The sequence below is a fragment of the Lissotriton vulgaris genome, chromosome 10, assembly GCF_964263255.1.
Source record: "Lissotriton vulgaris chromosome 10, aLisVul1.2, whole genome shotgun sequence".
Classification (NCBI taxonomy): domain Eukaryota; kingdom Metazoa; phylum Chordata; class Amphibia; order Caudata; family Salamandridae; genus Lissotriton; species Lissotriton vulgaris.
This window is the reverse complement of record NC_141698.1, coordinates 341,204,336-341,227,977: the sequence shown is the minus strand read 5'-3', so window position 1 is coordinate 341,227,977 and position 23,642 is coordinate 341,204,336. Positions and strand designations below refer to the sequence as shown.

Here is a 23,642-nt window from a genome sequence, read left to right as displayed (position 1 = left end):
AGCCAATAGGTCTCGCTTTTGGGACCTTATAAGTGTTTAGCCATGCAACAGTTGATGTGGTTGCACCAAGGATATTGTGCTGCATAACTAAATACTTATAAGGTCCCAAAAGTGAGACCTATTGGCTATGCCAGTGCTTGTTGTATTGTTTTTTCAATGATGCAGGACATATTATTACATTTTGATAGGACTGAAAACGCAAGTCACACCTATTGGAGTTGCTAATGTAGTATCAACTTGATAGTAATGTTGTGTTAGAATTATAATCTCTTATCCACACTGATGATCACCCCTTCTTCTGAGCTACACAATCCAGAATGGTTAATCTACTGACGCCCAGTGGAAACTGTACCACTCATGCGCTTGACATTTTTGTTGACATGGCCGGCACCCTGTTTCTTAAAGTCACCTAGGATTCGGGGTTAGTAGGCTTACAGGTATTTTACAATAGGCCTTGTAATTACATGAATCGATTATTGAAAAAAGGGGATTAAGCCTCTAAACACAGAAGGTGAAATTACAAGTTCACAATTTTCAGGGAACAACGTCTGGCCAAAATGAGAAAATTAAAGGAGTCTAGGTGTGGTCATTTTTTCAGCTACACCTGCAGTGCCCCTCAATAATGACATAACAATAATTATGTAACAATAATAACAACAACAACAATATTAATAATAATAATAATAATAATAATGCAATAATGTAATAACAATAATGACATAATACAAATCAAATCAAATCTAAGAGGCTTTGAGTAAAATTCTCATAAAAGCACAGACAGACATTTATATATTAAAAACCACATTAAATAAAAACCTCATTTTTGATTGACAATCATTAAAAAAGATAAAATACATGGTTAATACATTGCAATGCTAAAACATTACTTAATAACACTGATTGCTGGAAAGGGTGCTTATATGGGCAAGCTCTTGGTCACAATTCTCTGTCTAATAGACCATGCCCATCCCAGGTACTTGGCAACTGCTATAATTAGTGGCATAGAAGTGCTGGTGCAAATAATTCTCAAAGCCGCTAGGCTACTGGTAGTACCTAAGTTTCTACATGCGGGGGCTAGCCAAACTCGTCTTGGAGTGACGTAAGCCCGGCAGGAAAATAAAAAATGACCTATGCTTTCTTTTGGGGCTCCACATACCGGGCAATCTATATTAGAAGAACTTCTCCACCTCCCTGTAAACGATCTAAGAGGGAGTGCACCAGATCTAATTTGGAATAGGAGCTTCCTGTCCCCTGGCGTTGTTATACTATCCCAATAGTCTTCAAGCACAGGATACAATTTGGCTTCCAAGAAGCGGCCCATCATAGAATCAGCAGCAGTTTTTCTCCAATCTCGCAGGGCCACAAAATCCCAATATAGTCCTTTCAATGCTCTTTTACTCGGAAAGACCTCTCCTAAAGGATTCTCCAATAGGGTTTGGAGACCAAGCTCACAGAGTATGTTTCTAAGTTCCTTTAACCATCCTATTCTATGGAAGATATCTGCTTTTATTACAGCTAAGAACCCCTCCGCGTAATGATGTAACTCCGGAGTCGTCCAAAGCCGTCTCCAATATAGAACAGGTCGTAGCCTCGACAAATCCCCTACTGCCTTCCTCCCCAGGTCAAGTCTAAGGGGGAGCAATGGGTTACTTTTAGGTAGGCCAGTACCTCCCCTAAGAAACTTGTTTTCCGATTTCTGCATTGAATGTAACTTCCCAAAGCCCCACAGTTCTGCCCCATACAGAGCGGACCCTAGTGCCTTGGCCTCATAAACTTCCAAAACTGTCTTAATTGGTTTGGACTTCGATTTGGTATGCTCCACCCCCAGAGCACCAGATATTTGTCTATGTCTTAGCGCCGCCATATCGATGTGCTGTGACCATCTCAAATCATCAGTTATGTAAATGCCAAGATAAGTGAAAGCCTTGACAACCTCGAACATAGAATTGCTCATTAATATTTTGGGTCTAAAACTACGATGGCAGTTGAAAGTCATTAACTTGGTTTTAGCCACATTGACTTCCAATCTGTGCTCCCCGCAAAATTAATCAAAAATAAGAAGAGCACGTTGTAAGCCGCTTGGGGTCTTTGACAAAATTAAGGTGTCATCGGCGAACATCAAAATTGGAACTTTGATGCCCGCCAAAGAGGGCGCATCTACACTAACAGCCAACATACGAGCGACTATCCCATTAATAAATAGAGAAAAAAGCAAGCGGGCCATCGCACACCCTTGGCGAACTCCCCGTTCAACCGGGAAGTCAGCCGTAACTTCTCCATTCCTACCCCACTGGATTTTGGCAAAATTAGCCTCATGTAACTTCATAACCATGGTTAGTAGATCTTCCGGTAGACCTAGGTTCCTCAAGACCACCCATAACTTTCTCCTTGGGACCAGGTCGAAGGCAGCCCGCAAGTCAACAAAAGCGACATACAGGCTACCCTTGCCTAGCCTAGCAACAACAATAATAATAATAATAATAATGCAATAATGTAATAACAATAATGACATAACAATACTATCAGGACTAGGTATTAATTTGCCACAGTTCTGTAAAGCAGCTCAACCGAAAACCTGTCTCATCTTGCATTTAACCCCTTCACTGCGGCGGCTATTCCGCCGCAGTGCTAAGGGGGCGGGGGCCGCGCGGCGCGCCCATGCTGGTGACGGAACAGCTCCGTCACCAGCCACGGTTGCGCTGTGCTCATGACCTAGCGGTTCCGTCACGGCCCCGCCCTCTCAATGGAACGCTCAGCGAAGGCGCGGAATCCGCGCCGTGCAGGCGAGCATCAGCACAGCGCGACCGCGGCTGATGACGGAGTGATTCCGTCACCAGCAGGGGAGGGGTTAAAGGGAAACACTCCAAAGAAACCATCAGAAAGTTGGAGGGAAAAAATCATGGACAAGAAAGAACACAAGGGAACTTTCTTCTTATCCCTGCAATAAGACAAGATCAAATGCTCGAAAACCTTGATTCAGTTATCAGATTGATAACTGAATGCGCAAACAATTCTTTAAATTAAGGATACTTTTATTATGATAACATGCAATTACCACATTTGACAGTAGAAATTATTTTAACGAAACTCCTGTAATTAACACACTTACATTCCTGTATCTTTCAACCCTTATCCCTTCTTCAAACAATGGGCCTACAAAGATATCAGTAAAAAAGTTTGCAGCTGTTGTCAAGTGTTACAAAGAAAAAAAGCCATGTAGATATGGGGTAAAGGTCCAGGAGAGTTGACTTTTGAGAATAGTTGCATAAAATTGCATTTATATAGCGTTAATCTAAATGGAGGTCATTGACAGAGCCATTGGATATCATGAAAATCTAGCATGGGGCTGGCCTTAACAGGCCTACTTTGGAAACCCCTTTACGTAGTTCAACTGGTGTAAGTGCTCACCTGTTCGCAAACTGCAGAATGGCTTCAGTGGTCGCTTGCGCTACAGCCTGGATTTCCTGTACACCGTTGCAGTTATAAGAGTTCCCGCAGTGTGCGTACACTCCTGCCAGCTTCGTCTCCTCAAGATGGCTGATCGCCTTCGCCAGTTCCAAGGCCTCTGGGTTAGTATGCACAACACCCGCTGGAAGACAAGAAATGCTTTGAGAAGGTGTTGATAAAACAGCAATCTGCTCAAAAGTGCTTGAGAAACCTTAATATAACTGATTTGATCGTAAATAATTTATTTAGGAAACATACCTGGGTTCTCCAACCCTCAAAAAATAATGCCACATATTTGATGGCCTGAAGAAAGACTTGGGGGCTCTTTAGTATGGCGGGCTGACTTAGTCACCCGCCATAGCCCCAGAAAACTAGACCACCTGCAATGAGTGCGGCGGTCCCTTACCAACAATTAGGATGCGCCCGCCACACTGGCGAGTGCATCCCGCATTTGTAACATTGCGGCGGGCGGTGCTGAAAGCACCGCCCGCCGCAATGCCACAAATGCAAGTTATGCATTTCAATGCACAACAGGACAGGCACCGTGCAGTGCCTGCCACGTTGTACATTGAAATGCAGTGGGATACCATGGTACCCGCCATGTGCACCCCCAACCCCCAGAATCCCTGGGGGCCCGCTACGGGCCCCCAATGTTGAATACCGCATGCCTTTCCGTGGCAGCGTTGCCACCACGGAAAGGCATGTCCCCACATATATGCTAATATGGATGGCGGTGTCTCCCAGACACCGCACCATGTTAACAGCTTTTCCCCCTGGTTGACTCTTCGACCGGACGGAAAACCGGCGGATGGTCTTTCCGTCCGCCGGGGTCCTCGTCGCCATGTGGCGGGGGAAATGTCTATGCGGGCGATGTTTTTTGCTGGGCGGATCGCCACCGCCATACGGGCAGTTGCGATCCGCCCGCTATCCTAACGACCCACTTGGTCTTTGGAAATTGGGAAGTCATAGATGAGACACATGCGCTTAATTGGCTAAACAGCAGGAGCAGCTCCTCCATTTGAGCAGAGAAGAGTAGCCCCACAAGCCCCAGACCTGAAAAATAAAACGGTAATAAAGTTTATTTATAACCGTTTTATTTTTCAGCAACCCGTCCCGAACTAATATCAGGACGGGGCAAGGCTAGCGCTGCTGAGTAGCAGCAGCAGGGCGCTGTGCACTTTAAAATGTGCATGTCTGTTTGGACAGGCTGCCCGACATGCGCATTTTAAAGTTCTCCAACCTAGTTGTCTTAGATAGCTGGGTTAGAGAAAGCGCAGGCCTCAGTGCCCTTTGGAATGCTGGGAGAGCCTGCTCTATCCAATCCTGGTGCTGCTTTCATGCTGTGAAAGCAGCACCAGGATTGGGTAGTGCAGTTTCCTGTACCAGGAGCTTCCTGGGGGACACCAGAGGAAACAGGAGGGGGTCCCGCTGCAGAGGTAAATGAATTAATGAATTTTTTTTTAGTGCTCCCCCGCCTCACCACCCTCGGTACAAGCCAGCTGCCACTGCTAAACGGTCACCTGTGGAATGAAGAAATATTTCTAATCCCAGCTTACCCACATAATGGATCATGCAGGAATTGGCTTGTCCAGCCACACGGTATAAACATCCAGTCAGGTTTTGAGGATATCCAAATTAAACTATGAGGCCAAGTTACATGTAACAAATTTCACTGCAGATTATGTGTACGTTAGTTGATGTTTCCATAAACTGACTGGGTTCTGCTATTTGGTAATTTGTCGAACCTAGCATGGTTAGATACAGGGAAAATTACATTCTACCCCGTGTCTCTTTTCTCTTAGGTCCAGATGTACGAAGTATTTTTACATGCGCAAATGTGTCTGCGACCCGTTTGCGCACACGTAAGGGCCATGTACAAACCCTAATTAACGAGTCGCAATTTATTTGTGACTCACTAATTAGGATTTGTGACTCACTATTAGGAAGGGGCGTTTCAAGGGCGTCCCTTCCTAATAGCGAGTCTGAGCCCTATGTATGACTGCTTTGTAACCACAATTGCGGTTGCAAAACAGTCACAATTTATTACCTACTTCAAGTAGGTGGTAAAGCATTCGCAAACGGGAAGGGGTCCCCATTGGACCCCTTCCCCTTTGGGAATGAATGGGAAAATATTTTTTAAGGGCAGGCAGACTTTTCCAATTTTAGAAAAGGGGAATCAATCAAGCCCGCATTTGATGGAGATGTCAGGGCAAAACTTTCTTCACAGGGAAAGATATTTTTCCTCCAGAGACAACAAAAGTGTGCATTTCACAAGGGAGGAACTATGGAAAACCTCACATAGTGCAGTCCTGCCAAGTACTACAGCATCAGGCGTTAGACTAACGCATTTCAGCGTGGTACTAGTAGAAATGGAATCCCATTCACGTTGTTACAGGATTTTCCAGGATACATGCCTGCAAACTGGCTCCCGGAGCAGATTTCCAGGCATACTCCTGGGAACGTATGTGAATTCCAGAAAATAGGAAAAGCATGTACAGGCAGAGATCGCCAGCAACACTTTTCCTAATTTCTTTTTGAATCACGACCATCAAGTATCTGCTATAAGGGTACATTGGGGACATTTTTTTTTTAGGTGGGAACACCTGCCACTCGTTGCTATTAGGATATCACTATGTTTATATAACATTGCTGATGACAGCAACTCTGTAGCTATGGATCATCTTTTACTCATTATTTTTCTGTGAGAAACGAATTTCCGGATCAATTACAACATTCAACAAATCTGCTCTAAACATTCCAACAGAAGTTTACATGTATGTAAATTTAGTATTGGAATTTTGGCACGGTTTAGGGTGGTTATTATTTATAGATATATAGCAGTTGGGTTCAGAAACTAGAACACACAATCAAATGTCAATCTAAGCTTCTCATCTTATTGGCTGAGAGGAGCTAAATATTTTTGCTCCAACAATATTTTTGAAGTTTGCTGACCCTGAACTCGACCTACAAGTCATACCCTATGAAATAAATCACCAGGGTACATGGGGAAGGGTGAACATCACCAGCCAGAGAAAAAAACAGCACACACACCCTAAAATGAAACAAGCACTGGCAAAGCCAAAGGTCTGGAGTTGGCCACTAGCCCTTTAGCTTGACAATGCTTATTTTGTTTTCTCATGCTGTTTGCACAACTAAATTGTTGGGAGAGCTGCCGGACCTTTGGAAATGTAAAAAAAAAAAAGGGTTAAACTCAAAAATATTTTTTGATTTTAAAAAGTCCGTAGTGCTTTAAAAGTCACTGGCACTTAAGGGAACTACTTTGTGTGTGGATGTGCTCTTTGTGACAGGCAACAATGTCGTCACTCACAGTGAAGTAAGACAATTGTAGCCGTAGGCTGACCGATTGTCTCACACAGTGTGCTGTAGTAGACTGAAGAGAATTGAGAACGGCACAATAACAGATCAATGGATGAGGACGACTCGCAGAAAGCCCCTTTAAGTACATTATACACATAATTTTAGTAAAATCAATAAGTCCTGGCTAATGCCAAAACTAAAACTGTAGTTTTGTTAAACTGGTTTTCAGAACAGTCCAGGGACTGAAATGCACTTTTCGCCACTCTCTCATACTTAATATTGGCCCAAAAAAATGTACACAACAATAATGTTTCTAGTTCTACAAGCCATAGTTTGGGCTCACAGACTACAAAACAATGTAAACAAGAAAATATAATATCAGGGGTGCAGGGCACATGAATGATCAAAGGCCCTGCTGGGTGCCTAGAACCAAAAGGGTCTAGGTACAGGCCCTGCATATAAAACGCTCAGAAGATGATGGGAGGAATGCTTGTAATAAGTTCAACCACTGGAAATTGCTCGGGATAGCATTCCAACCCATCTTTTTTTTTTACCCACCATGCTGCCTTAGTTTGTATCCAGCCTTTTGCAAATCGGTCTTGACCTTGCTCAAATAAGAACAGTCCAGCTCAAACTGCTTGGCCAGGCCAGGTCCTACCTGAACTAGAACACAAGACCCCAAGAGCAGGTTTAGCCGTGATTGAGGCTCTTCAGTAAAGTGTAGCATCGGTGTTATATTCTGGTCTTCTCCTTCCCTGCTGCTCAGCCTGTGTGTGTGATGTCATTAGAATGTTCGTGTATGCATGGTTTGAATGTGTGGTCAGTTTGAGTGAGTGGGGCTGAGGAGCTGGATGCTGCTCCCAGTGGGGCCTTCCTTACTACCTAACTTATGACTAATAAACCTACTTAAGAATACGTACGACTATTGGATTTGCTTACCTTTCAAGATACATACATCAATTTTAACAGTGGCGACGAGGAAGGGATTCGTTTTTCCAGTTTGGACTTTTAGAGTGTATCTTTCGCGGAGCCACATAGGTGCTAATTTTTTGAGGCGCTCCATCAGTTTCAGGTTGAATTATATGGGGCTGCAGAGTGCTCAGTTCATGTACCTTTTGAAGTATGTTTTGCCTTGGTATGTGTTGGAAAAGTCATTTGGGGAGTCATGTACCCCGTGCAGAGTGGTGTAATTTGAGTACATTACGTTGGGGTGTCATGTACCCCATGCACTAGTAGTCATGCACCTTGTGCTGTGTGTTTTATTTTAGGTGTGTTTCGGGGAGTCATGTATCCCGTGTGTTGGGAAGTTATGTACCCCTTTGATATGTGTTTTGGGTATACCCCATGCTGTTTGTACTACCTTGTGGGTATTGTAGACTGTTTTGTGCGGTGTGTTGCTTAAATTAAAACTGCTGCGTCCTGTCTTTGTTATTCTTTTAAGCGCAATTTTTATTTAGTTTTGGTTCCCTTTTTATTGCTTTTCGTGACAGTCTGGCCAACTGACATGATTTGTGATATTTATGGTTTTGGTTTGTGATTGGGATGGTGGTTATGTGAGGTCTAATTTGTCAGATTGAATTGTTATGTGATGTTTTTGCATTTGTTTTGTGCAAGGTGATATTATGCCTCTTTTTATGTTTTGTGCACGAATTCCTATATTATGCTATATTGCTATTTCATAATTTTTATTTGTAGTCATTCTTTATTTTTGTTAACTGCTTATTTGAAATCCTGACCTTGTCATCGTCAGGGCTTACTGTATTTATTTTCTCTTGCTTTCTTTTGTTTTCATTGTTTTAAAGCAGGGAGATGTGTTATATTCTGGTCTTCTCCTTCCCTGCTGCTCAGCCTGTGTGTGTGATGTCATTAGAATGTTCATGTATCCATGGTTTGAATGTGTGGTCAGTTTGAGTGAGTGGGGCTGAGCAGCTGGATGCTGCTCCCGGTGGGGCCTTCCTTACTACCTACCTATAACTAATAAACCTACTTAAGAATACCTACGACTATTGGATTTGCTTACCTTTCAAGATACATTCATCAATTTTAACAATCGGTTCCAGTTACACAGTGAGAATGGGACCCATGTCTGGCCTACCCTTGACCACTTTGGTTGTGACATCAAACACACTAAAAGTGATGGGTGGAATCCTTGCAATAAACCTAACCACTGGCCCTGTATATGCTCCGAGCATGGTTTCTGAAAGGGTGCTTTCTACCCACAGGGTGTTCGACTCCCACTGATCCTGGCTAGAGGCCATGCTGTGCAGGTACTGTACTATGGGGATGCTTTTTGGACACAGCAAATGGATGCTTTGCAAAGGGGATGGTCACAAGCTATGCTGCCAACAAAGTACACACAGGGCGTAGCCATGCACTGTGAGTGCAGCAACCATGACTTTAAGGCATGTCTTATGCTACTATCAGTTCACCATTGATGCAGCAATGCAATGCTAGTAGAGTGGGCTTATCTACTGGGCAAATGTCATGGTCACATGACATGCCTCGTGACCAATAACCACAGGCTACTCCTGCAGATCATGCCTTGTAGATACTTTGTTTATGGTTAATGAGTAGAGGCTATGGGACTAGGCCCCAGCCATGTCAGCAGGCACATAGAGCAGGGGTCAAGGTTCATCATTATTAACTATACAAAAGCATAGTTAGCTACATAAAGCAACTTCAAAATTCCTCGCCAAGACTTTATTTAGGGGCCTTCAGGGTTACAAATTGTCCCCTAAAACTTACTATAATTCATCAGTTAGCTACATATCCATAACCCTAATACGCACAGCTCGTGACCTCAAACAAAATCAACTATTCCAGCACAAATTACATGATTAAGTACCTCAATCAATTACAGGCCCCATGGGACGCCCGGCAATTTTACTAACTCCCTCAAGAAGTCATTACCCCCCTTGCCCTCAGATACAAATAGCTTCTCATCTTGGAGGACATCAATCTACATATGGATAAACCCCTGGATCCCTATGTTTTTTCTCTGTCCGAAACTATGTCTGCATGCAGCCTGGCCCCTTATATCTCCTCTCCCACACATAACTTGGGCCACATTCTTGACCACATCTTCTTCAATATGGAATTAGAGTAGGATCCCCCGACCCCCATCACCTGGTCTGACCACCTCCTTATTAATTTTAAGATACCTAGCTCAGGGACGGATGGATATCCAGCCGAAAGCGATAGGGGGGGGAACATAATTACATACACAGCCCTCCACAAAATACCCTTTCCTGTGTTGGTGGAGGTCCTAGAATCTTTCGCCCCTGCTCTACTCGGTAACCCCGAAGTAGATGCCTCTGCACTTGAATCCTGGCTAAGGTCTAATATTGATGCAGTAGCCCTTTTGAGCTCCCGCACCTCCAGGAGGACTAGTCTCCCGGCCCCTTGTTTTAATGAATCCCTGAAAGCTAGTAAAAGCGTATGTAAAGGTCTAAAAAGAAAATGGCGCAAACATTTCACACCTGAGGATAAGATGACCTATAAGGCTGCCTTAAAATCCTACTACCTACAGGTGAAAGAGGCTAAAAAAAGCTATCTGCAGGCTAAGATTGAGACTGCCCACAAAAAGGGCAAGGAAATCTTTAACATTTTAAAACCGTTCACCTCCCCCAAGGTGGTTAAGAAGAAATCCCTGCTCTCAGCTGATTAGACTAGTCTGGTGGCCTTAACCCTCCACAACAAGATTGTCAGAATCCAACAATATTTTTCCAGGGATACAGGGGAGGACCTGGCCCTATATCAGACTCTGATCAAAAAGCCTGGCTCCCTGGGGGGCGCTAGAGGGCGCACATGCGGAATGGCTGCTTAACACTGCAGCTCCCGCACCTTGGCCATCGATCCTCGATTATCCTCGACCACAGATGACCGGCACCGCCCCAGACCCGGCCACCTGAAGCACAACACTGTCCTTCACATTCGTCCCGGAGCTCGTCTCTATCCTATCGCCAGAGGCGGAGATCTTGCCGAGTGAAATCGGCCCGGCGAGGACCCTGGTTGCTGCTGGACGCGGGGGCCGGCTGTGGAACTCTACTGGAGGTCGGTGCTCGACACGAGGCCCCAGGCCCCGCCTACCCCGGAGCTCGCGTTCCCTGTGCAAAGCCCTCGGATTGCTACGTGACCTGGGGGTCCGCTGCCTGGCCGCTGTTTCTCTACAGCTAGCGGTCGCAGGATTTGCCCTCGTCGGACAACGGACCTGCGGCACCCCCGGAGAGCTGAGTGGCCTGGCGGAGCTGAGGCCTACTACCGGCTGCCGCCGGAGAATACCGCCGCTATCCTGTGCGTGGTGAGTGGCGCTGCTCCCGTGGACCCTGCCTACCGCTGCTTTCCTGCGCCTACTGCCCGCTGCGGTTGGAGCGAGCTGCGGGGCCCCGCGCTGCCTCTAGACCGACCTGCTCGGGCCCCGGGGCCTGCAGGCCCGCCTGCTCATCCTCCGGCTCCTGCGGGGGTCCCTGGGTGCCTGCGGCTTCACCGCCGCGCGGACCTCCACTGCTCCTGACTGTCTATCCGGCTGGGCCTGTCAGACTCCTGCACCTTCACCTCCAGCCTTCCTCTGCGGGACAGCGGGCCGCACGCTCTCTCCCGCACCCTAGCCTGGCATCGGGTCTGCCTCCCCGGGGAGCCCTTGCGCTGCTGCGGCCCTGCCTGCATACACTGGTGCTGCCGTCCCATCGCAGTCGCGAGTCGGAAAACCTTGGCCTCCGGCCTGACCCCTCCTGCTTGTGACAACTGAGGATACGCGTGCCGCACTGCCCTCCTATACCGCGGCTGGACACTTCTGCCCACGGGTGTTTGGAACGGGTCACCTCACGCCCTTTCGACTTGCCATCCCGACTGAACCCAACTGGCACTGTGCTGGTACGGCCTGGACGGACGGCAGCACCGATCTAGAAGCCCAAGATGGTTTGTCCTGAGAACCGGCAAACGAAGATCAGCTTCGACGGCGCAAGGAAATCCACAAAGGCGGTCCCTGCTGATCCTGGCTCCGGCGCCGCTTCCACCTCCACTCTTGCCTCTCCTGCCAAGGACCTCGACTTACACCATCTATTTCAGGAGATGCGACAGGGGTTCGCCACCGTGGTGGAGAAGGTGGATGGTGTGACCGCTAGACTTGACTCTCTTGCCCACAGGGTGGATCGGCATGAGGAACGACTTGCGGCCACGGAGCAATGCATTTCTGATGCAGACGATGTTGCCTCCACTCATACCACACAGCTAGCTCGCATGGACAATCTTCTCAGAATTATAGCAGCAAAGAACGAGGATTTGGAAGCCCGTAGCCGACGCAACAACATCCGCGTCACGGGCATTCCGGAGTCCACCAACACGGGCAGGATGGAGCTCTACGTTGAGAAGATCCTCAAGGGATCCATAGGCGAGGATGCTTTTTCTCCGCAGTTTATTGTTGAGCGCGCACATCGGTCCTTGGCGCCTGTCCCTAAGCCTGGCCTACCACCCAGGCCAATCATCGCCAAACTGTTAAACTACCGTGACCGCGATGTGGCGCTGAGAGCTGCTCGCACCCAACGAACCCTCCAATACGATGGCGTAACGTTTTCTATCTATCCGGATTTTACCCCTATGGTCCAGGAGGAACGGCGTAAATTTCTCCCTGTGAAGAAAAAACTACGTGAAGCGCAACTGGACTACGCCTTACTCTACCCAGCGAAACTGCGGATCACGCATCAGGGGAAACAACGTTTCTTCACGAACCCCCAAAAAGCTGAGGATTATTTGAAATCACTCCAAAGGGCCAGGGGAGGCGACCGCGCTGCTGCTGCTGACTTAGGGGATGATGATCCTTCTGCTGCGGAGAACGACAACTGACCATGAGCGTCTACCTGAACTGAACCTTTGCAGTACTGGCATGCTACCTCTTCATCCTGCTTGCTCTGAGGTGGCTGCCTCTTCGACGGGACTTGGCGGTGTCTGGACACTTCTGTGGTAACGTATACCAGGATCCGCTTGCCTAGCCCTGGCCTCCACCGAGGGCGGTACAGTTTTTGGAGGCCAGTGGCGGGTACAGCGGTTGTGCGCTCTCGATGTCGTTACCCCATCGGGTGCACCCCACGATGACTGTTGATATGTTGGACTTTGATGTTGGGGGAGGGGGAGGGGGGGGAGACTGGGGGAGGGACTGGCTGGCTGCAGGCAAGTTCGGGGCGCTGTAGTGGGTGGAGGGGGGATCCGTTGGGATGGGGGAGGCCTACACACCGAAAATAGTTTTGGACTATGTTCTCTTCTGTTGCTCACATGGATTCGAGTCTTTTGAGAATGCCTGCACTGCTTTGCAGGAGAAGTGATCTTACATTACACCACACTAAATGGCGGTCTTGGGGTCTGTAGCGCAGTTACACTGCATGTCGTGGGATGTCCGTGGGCTCAATAATGCTAGGAAATGCCGGGATGTTCTTGCATACCTCACCAGACATGATGTACATGTTGCTATGCTTCAAGAAACTCACCTGTCGCCACAAGGGCGGACCACCTTTGCATATAAATGGGCTACCATCCGTACTTTCTCATCCTACTCCACGTATGCCAGGGGGGTGGCCATCATACTCCGGAGCACTGTCCCGTTTCACAAATGCGGGGAACTGATAGATGGGGGAGGTCGTTACGCTTTACTCTGGGGGAGAACGGGCTATGACACTGTCACCTTCGTAAATTGCTACGCCCCTAATGTGGACACACCCACTTTCTTCACCACTCTTTGGGGTAAAATCCTTTTTTTTTTTTTTTTTTTTTTGGTGTAAGACATTTATTTGTAACAAAGGCGAATGAAGATGTACACTGCGTCACGCCAACAACCCGGAGGCAGGCCGCTATCAGGAATTTCATACAGAGATCACTGAGAGACAGACCGGAGTCTTTCACCCAGCCGGGTAAAACATACAGATGAAAGCATGAGACACAATAGAATTTTGAGCATACGCAGTACAACTTCAGCAAGGAAACGGTCTTACTTTTCTCATAGTGCTGTCGACATTTGAAAGATATAGAAAATCAACGAGGTCGCCCCTGAGTAGGAAGCGGTTAATCCCCCGTCACAGCGGTTCGGTAAAAGGATGCGTCCGTCAGCACCATTTTTCTCCCAACAAACCCCCCCAGCAAGTCAAACCAAACACTACAAACAGAGGTGCAAGTACATGGACAAACCATTCACACAACACGGCAGTCCACAACAAGGTCATATGGGCCAGCCTCAGGTCATGCAGGTAGTGGGCTAGCTACATACAGGGCGGGAATGTAAGGATATCTGGTCCGGTTATGTATAGACTAGGGGAGCATGGGCGATGCGGGGGGGAGGGGGCCAGGGACAGAGGCTAGAACACAAGACTGCCAGTGGGGCGCAGGGTGGCCAGGGTCTCGATTCGGGTCAGCGTGTGCAGCAGTCTCACAGCGTGCGTCCGGTCAGGGCTTGTCAGTGTAAGCGCGGGACTGCGGGATCATCATAACTAACTTACGCATTGCGCACCTTCAGCCCATGTCGTCTGAAACACTCGTATCACGGGAGGTATCTGGTGAGTCAGAGCTCTTGCGTGCTGTGGCCCACTGTATAAACGGGCCCCATATGTCAGTGGGTCTGGAAGCGGTGGGCATAGACTCCCAATAGTGCGTTAACTGCGTGTGGCCGTAAGTCACGTCCCTGATCCAGCTCTCAAGAGAGGGGGGGGCTGGTCTGCCCCAGTGCAGTGCGATCTGTCGCTTGGCATATAAAAGGAGTAAGGCATGCAGTTTCCTGTCGCAGGGCTCAGTGTCCTTAACATACCCCAGCAGACCTAGCAGCGGGGAAGGTGAGTCCTCCCTTCGGGTGATTTGATTTATGGCCGTGAAGACCTCTGACCAGTATGTAGTCAGCTTGGGGCAGTTCCAGGCCATATGAAGAAAGGACGCTTCTTCACTTCCACATCTCCAGCAGTTGGCATCCTCACGGACGCCCATTCGGCGTAGTAGAGTCGGAGTGCGGTAGTATCTATGTAGGAATTTGAAGTGGATGAGCCTCAGACGATAATTTGGGGACAGGGCTGTAAGTTGCGCACAGCAATACTCCCAGGCGTCGTCTGGTAGCTCGTCCCCCAGGTCCTCAGCCCAGGTGGTTTTGGCCGTGGCTACTGTCGCCGGGGCCTGTTCCTGCATGCAATTATATAACCTGGACACCAGCTTTTTGGGGGAAGGTCGTGAAAGCAAGTTTTGGAGGGCGGCAAGTGTGCGGGGTTCCTCCGGGAAGCACGGCCCCATCTTCTTGCAAGACTCCCTAAGGGAATGAAATAGCAATTTGTCATTAAATGTACAGAGCCGGTCGGCTCCCTCGGCAGGCAGCTCGAAAAAAGTACCATCTGGATATAAGTCCGCAAAAGTGAGTAGCCTATTCCCAAGGATAGTGAGGACGTCGCCTCTGGCCGTCAGACACGGCAGCATCGGGTTGCCCCTCAGGGGGATAGCTGGTGCATAAAGCAGGGAGAGACCGGCTCTCTTTTGAAGTTCGCGCCAGGTCCAGCGGACCATCTCTACTGTGTCTACCTCGCGTGACGGGCATGTAACCTTACCGTGCAGTGCCACTCGTAATGGCAAGGGGGCGACCACGGCTAATTCCACCGCCACATGCGGTTGGTAAGGTGTAGGGAATGCCCAGAAATGCAGGAACTGGGCTTGCGCACAGAGTGCGTAAAGTTTCAAATCTGGGGCACCTAGTCCCCCTTGTCGCAGCGGAAGCGTGAGTAGGTCCCAGGAGATTCTAGCCTGTCCTCCAGCCCACACCAGTTTAAGCAGCAGTGAGCGGACCCGGGCGTGGAAGCAAGCTGTCATAGGCAGTGGCACATTTACGAACAAATATAAGAATTTGGGGAGGACCACCATTTTAGCCAACGCAATTCTCGCTACCAGGGAAAGCGGTAGTTTATTCCAGATCTCAACCCTCCCCTCCAACCAGTCCACCGCTCTACCGAAATTCATCTGCCACAACTCCTGCACATCCCTGCTAATCCAGATGCCCAAATATTTGACAGTTTCAGTTCCCCATCTGAGGGGGTAGTCAGGAGCAGGGCGTTCAGTGCTCTCCGTCAGAGGGAAGGCCACTGACTTCGCCCAGTTAATGGATATCCCCGCTAATCCCTCAAATCGTACAAATTCCCGGAGTAGCGGGCTCAGGTTCTCTTTAGGATTCAGGACGTACAGGGTTACATCGTCCGCATATAGCGAGATTAGTAAGCTTCTAGCACTAAATCCGATGCCCCTGGCGGTATGGTGTTGTCTGACTCTGGCCGCCAGCGGCTCCATCGCAATCGCGAAAAGGAGCGGCGATAGGGGACAGCCTTGCCTAGTGCCTCGTGTAATACTGAATGGCTCGGAGACGAGACCATTGACGCACACCCGGGCCCTTGGTTCCATGTAAAGAAGCTTTATCAGGGTCATGAAGTTCTGACTGAAACCCATCCGCCTTAATACACTGAAGAGGTAGGGCCATTCTAATGAATCGAAGGCTTTGGTGGCGTCCAGAAACACCACTGCTGCCTGTACTGACGGGTGTAAATAGTGAAGGACCGAAAAGATCGTTCTGAGATTGTGTGACGTCGCGCGTCCAGGAATGAAGCCTGATTGATCTGGGAGCGCTATCATAGGCAACATCGGCTGTAACCTATCCGCGATGACCTTTGCGTATATTTTAGCATCAACGTTTATAAGGGACAGGGGCCTATAGGAGTCCAGCTGCTGTTCATCCTTATCCGGCTTGAGTAGTGTGATAATGAGAGCCTCACGCATGGAGTCAGGGAGGGAATTCAATTCGAGAGCCTCGACAAATACAGAATGTAGTCTCGGCGCCAGTTCAGTAACATATGTTTTATAGAAGGAGGTGGTCAGGCCATCAGGGCCAGGCGCCTTATTGGCCGGCATACTCTTAATCACCTGGGCTATGTCTTGTACTGTGACAGTGAGGTCCATGTATTGCCTGTGGTTGTTGTTGAACCATACAAGTGCTATGGAGTCAAGAAAGTCTCGCAGCGATGCCGGCGGAGTGGGTTGTCGTGAGGTGTACAGGGTAGCATAGAAGTCTGCGAAGGCGTTCAACACTGCCTCCTGTCCCACCACAAGGCGTCCGGTGGCATCATAAATAGTGTGTATAAAATGTGATGATGCGCGGGGATTTATCAGTCTGGCAAGGGTCCTGCTTGGCCTATCACCCTCCCCATACCTGCGCGCTTCTGCTTGTTTCCCTAGAAACTTCACCTCCCGCTCCGCCTCCTCGTTAAAGGTCAGCAGTTTGGCTTTTAGAGCGCCTGCAGTCTCTAACGACGGGTTAGCACTAAACGCAACATCTAGGGCCATCAGCTCCCTCTCAATTTTAGCCAGCTCATCCCTGATGGTACGCAGCACCCCTGCCTTGCGCGCTATACATTGACCTCTGATGACAGTCTTAAATGCATCCCATACAATGGCCTCAGATGTGGCAGACCCCGCATTCTCAGCAAAGTAATTGTTTATGTCTTCTCTTATCTCTTCTACGAACACAGGGTCTGTGAGCACGTGTGGAGGGAGGCGCCACTGGAATGCCCTATGTGGAGTTCCCGGGGGGTGTAGTTCCAGCATGCATGGGGCATGGTCGGACAAAGATCTAGCCATGATATCAACCTTTGAAACCCATGTCGCGACTTCGGGAGACACCAACCAGAAGTCCAGCCGCGACCATGCAGCCTTATGGCAGGTGTAACAGGTCCCCACTTTCGCTCCCGGGTGTCTAGCACGCCATACATCAGACAGCAGACCTTCACTCATGATATCAGATATCGCCTGGCGCGTTCTAGTGTGTTGCGGCCTGCTTACGCCTCTGCGATCCATGTCATCATTCAACACAGTGTTAAAGTCCCCTCCCAACACTACCGACTGACAGTCCAGTAACACAATTTTCGCCCAAACATTTCTGAAAAAATCCGGATCGTCTACATTGGGGCCATAGAGTGCAGCTAGGACAATCCTTCGCCCCTGTAATGACCCATGCAGCAGAACATACCTACCCTCCTCATCCCGCACCTGGGAGTACTCCCGCCAATCCAACCCCCTGCGAATGAGTATGGCGACACCCCTCGCATAATTCGAATAGATGGAAGAATAAACATGCGCCCATCTGGAATTTTTCAGTCGAGCTGAGGGGGCGACATTCAGATGAGTTTCTTGAAGGAAGCATACATCTACATTGTGCCTAGACAACATTCCATGCAGTAAGCGGGCTTTCTTGTAGTCCCCCAGTCCCCTAATGTTCCAAGTCCAGAGTTTGATACCTCCCATTAAAGTACACAACTGTAACCAGCCCCCACCCCACCTCCCCGCCCTATAAGGCCCCTCAGGCATCCAGACGCCATAACTGCAGACTTAGCACGCGAACACATAGACAATTGTAGTAGTACATTGCACCAAATACAAACAGGAACTCGCAACTTAGGAATAACTCCCATCCACCCCCCACCCTCAGCAACCCCCCAATTAGGTCGTGATATACCCCAAAAGTCCTCACGCAATGCGTGGAAGTACCCCAACAGCAACAACAAAGGGAGGCACCCCATGAGGCGTGGTGCGCTCGGCCAACACCCCCGCATACACGGGGTGGCTACAGTCAAATTTCCGTGTCCCTGGGATCTGACAGCGTCCCCCATCCAGTAATCCACCAGTGACAAAGTCTACCAATGTCCCAGCAGAGGCACGGAGTTAGCAGCAAAAGGTAGTATAAAGGCGGCCCAATGACTTACCCAAAAGGAGGCAGTCCAGCAGGAGCATAACTTTACGAAAGATTGTTCCAGGCCTCCCAGCCCCAGTGTAACAAGCAGTCCGGTCACCGTGCCGGATGAGCGTTGTATAGGTTTCAGTCATTGTCACTGAGTTGCTCCGAGGCGTCCTCCAGTCGTGGCGATTTTCTCCTGGCTCCAGCACATATGTGTTTGGCAAACTTGAGGGCTGATTTGGCGTCAGTGAAGAAGTGAGAGGTGTTTTCGTGATGAACCTTCAATTTCGCCGGGTATAGGAGTGAGTAGGGCACTCCAGCTTGCAGTAGGATCTTCTTCGCCGGTAGGAATTCCTTACGTGCCGCCTGCACCAGAGGGGTGAAATCCGGGTAAAAGGAAATGTGGTTTCCCTGATGCGTGATTGTACCTTTCTCTCTCGCCAGGCGTAGCACGACGTCTCTGTCCTGGTAGTTGAGTAATTTAGCCAGGATTGGGCGCGGTGGGGCGCCCACTGGGGGCTTTTTTCCAAGGGATCTGTGCGCCCTCTCCACCATGAAAACCGGGGACAGATCCGGATCGAACAGTTCATGGAGTAGGTCTGATACATACGATTCCATCTTCCCGGTGTTTGTAGTTTCTGGAATGCCTGTAATGCGAACGTTGGATCTTCTGGAACGAGCTTCCAAATCGTCCGACTTGGCGCGCAAGCTGTCAATTTCCCGCTCCAGCGTTGTGATGTGTTTCTTGGCCTGTTGCTGGAATTCACAACACTCAGTTTGTCTATTCTCGAGACAGTCCAGCCTTTTCTCGTGAGTGTCCACTTTCGTCTTCACGGTTTCGAGTTGCGCCGCCATATTATCAAGCTTGGCGTCTATGCTTTTCAAGCTGGTTCTCACTTCCATGATGAGGGCTCCAAAATCTATGTCCTGGGCACCCCCTTGCGATGACGTTGCGCCTCCATCCGACTCCACCGGCGTGGTCTTTGGCGTTTTTCTATTATCAAAGCTCAGCTTTGGTTGCTTGGCTTCATTTTTCCCCATCTCCGCGAACAGAGTAATTCACCGGTCACACAGTGGGGCAGCACTCCACTGCGTCCCAGCGAGCAAGTGTCCTGTGTGAGCGCGGTCGCCCAGGTGGTGCCAGTGCACTCTAGACGTGACTATGTAGACTCAGCAAGAAATGGAATCCGCTATAGGCTCTCATGCGCGTATTCAGGGCCTCCACGCGGTCCAAAATGGCGGGCGCTGGCAGCGTTCTCTAGGACCACCTAAACACCCGAGGATGAGCAGCTCAGGAGTTCCAGGGGATCAGTGCGGCAAGTAGGCGCACCAAGCGTGCGGTGTTGAGTGTTGCCGTGTCCCAGAGCAGCGGGAGGGCCATGCGCAGCTATCCACCAGTACGTGTCACCATTCGAAACTCCCAGCTCTGCAGTAGCACCCGCTCACCTCCGCTCTCGCACTGCAATGATGAGGATGGTGCAGGCGCGGCCACTCTGTCCTCCACCGGGCGCCACTCGCGTCCGCGCAGTCTTCGGCGGCCGCAGGATCCCTGCCACTTCTGCGCAACTGCACCTGTACAGCCGCTCCGGCCTCCGCTATCTTCCCGCGGCCGCGCGCCAGATGGAGCTACCGTCAGCTTCAGCGGGAGAGCAGCGTCAATACTCCTCCGGCAGCGCCCCTGGCAGCGGCGCGATATTTCTCCTCCGCAATATGACCTCGATCTGCTGGGGCCTATGCAGCCTCGGTCCACAGTGTTCCGCGGCGCCCAGTAGCAGGCACTTCCGGTTGGGGACAGGAGCCGCTCGCCGGCCGGCGAGAACGGAGGACGGTCCCGTCTCCGAGGGCAGCCGCCCCCGCGTTCAAAACTTGGGCTGAAGGAACAACCGGGTCTCAGGAGCAGAACCCCGAAGGAATGGGGGACTGCAGTCACCAGGAACAGGATCAGGTAAGGATTAATAAAAGTAGCCGGCGGAGCTCACTCAGAGAGCGGCCATCTCGCTGCTCGGCTAGCCACGCCCCCCTGGGGTAAAATCCTTGACGTGGGCTCCCGCCATATTATCTAGGGTGGGGATTTCAATCTGGCGTTAGTACCCGGCATGGACAGGGCGGATGGGGCTGCCCACTACAAACCTAAGGCACGAGAGGCCCTCGAGGGCATTATGGCTGAAGGGGCCCTGGTAGACATATGGCGGTCCCTGCAACCGGTCAGACAGGAGGGAACTCACTTCACTCCACAGACAGGCACCTGGGCGCGACTAGACTACTTCCTCGTTACCCCTGGCATAATACCTGGAGTCTCGATGGTCACACACCTACCGAGGACATACTCCGACCACAGCCCAGTCCTGATGCATACTAGACTCCCTGGGTGGGATTGCCCTAGACCTCCTTGGCGCCTACAACCGACGGCTCTGTTGGATGCCCTGATCTGTTCTGAGCTGGGGGAGGAAATCGTGGATTTCTTTCCAAGGAACAAGGGGTCGGTCGATTCGGTGGAGCATATTTGGGAGGCCTTTATGGTAACTGTCAGGGGATTTTGCATAGCTAAAAGTTTTGGGGTCCTCCGGGACATACAGGCCACTATCCGTAAACTGCACGGGGAACTGCGAGCACTAGAGAATCGTATGGTCGTAGGGGATGACCCTGCACTACACGCGGAGTTCAGGGCCACATTGACCAAACATGAAGAGGAGGCAGACAGGGAGGCGAGATTCAAGGGGAAACACTGGCAGGCTCGGAGATATTGTGAAGGAGACCGCCCGGGTAAAGCTCTGGCAGTCTTGACCCGGGTTCCCCGTGATCATAATGCCATACTGGAGCTCACCGACAACCAAGGACACACGATTAGGGACCCGGAAGCGCTACTAGCCACTCTCACTTCACACTATCACACTCTGTACACCACTACCGCTTCAGTAGAGATGCCCTACACTGACTATCTGAGCGATGTAGCACTTTGTTGGCTCAGTGATGGTGACAGGGCCTTCTTGGCGGCCCCGTTTGAATTGGACGAAATCCGTGAAGCCATCATGTCCCTTAAAAATGGCAAGGGGCGCCCGGACTGGATGGGTTACCGGCCGAATTCTATAAAACATATATTGACATAATGGCCCCAGTCCTTCGTGAAGTATATGAGGAATCACTTGCTGATGGCATTCTCCCAGGTTCCATGCGTGAAGTAGTCATCACTTCCCTCCTTAAACCTGGTAAAGACCCCTGTTCCTGTGGTTCTTATCGCCCCCTTTCCTTCCTAAATTGCGACGTGAAGATCTTAGCCAAGGTCCTGGCTACTAGGCTTTCCTTGCTCATGACTAGGATTGTATTGCCAGACCAGTCGGGGTTTGTTCACGGTCGCTCCACGTCACATAACCTGCGCACCCTTTTCTCACTTCTCCGCACGGTTCATCTTGACCTCCCAGTCGCTGCGTTTTTTTTGGACGCATCTAAAGCCTTCGATTCGGTCGAATGGCCTTACTTGTTTTCAGTACTATCGAATATGGGCTTCCCCAAGCTGTTTCTTTCCTGGATACAACTCCTCTACACACGACCGACGGCGAGAGTTCTCGTCAATGGTAGACTTTCTCACTCGATAGACATCACGAGGGGCACGCGCCAGGGCTGTCCCCTGTCCCCCCTCCTTTTTGCGGTTGAGCCTCTTGCATGTCGGCTCCGTCAGCTGCATCGGGAGAGTGCCGTGCAGTGCCTACAGCGCCAGATAGATGTCTCCCTCTATGCAGACGACGTCACCCTTTATGTTAAATATCCTCACCTTCATCTCAACCCTTTATTGAGGGAGTTTGTAGCTTTTGGGGGCATGTCGGGATACACATCAACTGGTCTAAGTCCCAGCTTTTTCCCCTCACGCCCTCTGTGACTGACTTTCCCCTCGACTACCCTCTCGAATGGTGCCGTTCGGACCTTCGCTACTTAGGCATACAGATCGCACGGGATCGGGAGGAGACCCTTCGCTCCAATTACGGAGTGGCAATTACGTCCCTTGCTGCCACAGTCGACCGCTGGATCACTCTGCCACTCTCCATGGCTGACAGGGCGTCCCTCATCAAGATGGTTGTGTTACCCCGTTTCCTATACCTTTTCCTCAATATCCCGTATTACCCGGGCGCTTTCTTTTTCAAGACCCTGAGATCTGAGCTCTGTCGCTTATTCTGGGGAGGCAAGGCCCCGCGGCTGAAATGGTCCACACTGATACTGCTTTACGAGGCCGGGGGATTTGATGTCCCTGACCTTGAAGCCTACTATCTTTGCGCGCAGGCCCACTTTGCTTTTCATTGGATGGTTCCCGCGCCCTTCATGCCGCAACTAGCGGTGGAGGACTGGATCGTGCATCCCATACCGCTCAACGGCTTACTTCATTGCCTGGAGTCGCTGATCCAGACTCCGAACACCTCGGTCTCCTGCACCCTGGACGCTTGGCGCCGCCTGGCCAGGAGGCTCTCCTGCTCTTTCCCTTACTCTCCCCTTCTCCCCCTGACATTTCACACCTCACTCGCGCTTTTGCAAGAACGGGGTTTCCAGCTGCTCTGCGGTCAATTACATATTGCCACTTGGGGTGATCTGTTTGCGAATAAAGTTTTTAAATCCATAGACGTCTTCTTTGCCACTCATGCCCGTTCCCCACTCGACATATTTTATTACCTTCGCCTCCGACAGGGGATGAAGGATATCCTTCCAGATTATCCCCGTGAGCCAGAACCCCTGGGCCCTCTGCACGTTCTACTTAGCTTGCAGGATGGGGCACACTTGGTCTCCGGCCTATACCGCCGACTTCGGTCGGACATTGACCCTCTTGAGACCGGTGCTCGAGCGGCCTGGAATGAGGATTTACCTACCGCTCTCTCAGATGAGCAGTGGCAGTACTGCTGCACGCTCACTGCCAGGATATCAGCTAGCAGCAGGCTCAAGACGATCCACTATCGGTTCCTCCAACGGCTATATTATACACCAGTCAAAAAACTCAGGTTCCATCTTGCTGATACTGACAAATGCGAGCGCTGTCGAGCTGATCATGCCGGCTTCTTGCACCTCGCTTGGGAGTGCCCGGCTGTGCAGGCATACTGGCAGCAGGTGATGGAGGCCCTCACCGCGATGACCAAGATTACCGTGGAAGCAGACCCGCTTATCGCTCTGC

The 23,642-nt window shown here is 50.1% G+C and overlaps 1 protein-coding gene across 1 annotated transcript in view; it reads right to left on the bottom strand.

Annotated features, from left to right (window-relative positions):
• LOC147685206 (D-serine dehydratase-like) overlaps window positions 1-23,642 on the bottom strand; it is a 587,829-nt gene that overhangs the window by 385,309 nt on the left and 178,878 nt on the right. The window contains exon 4 of the mRNA XM_086941117.1: window positions 3,409-3,589. Coding sequence (XP_086797243.1) covers window positions 3,409-3,589 — 181 coding nt within the window. The remainder of the gene's footprint in view (window positions 1-3,408; window positions 3,590-23,642) is intronic.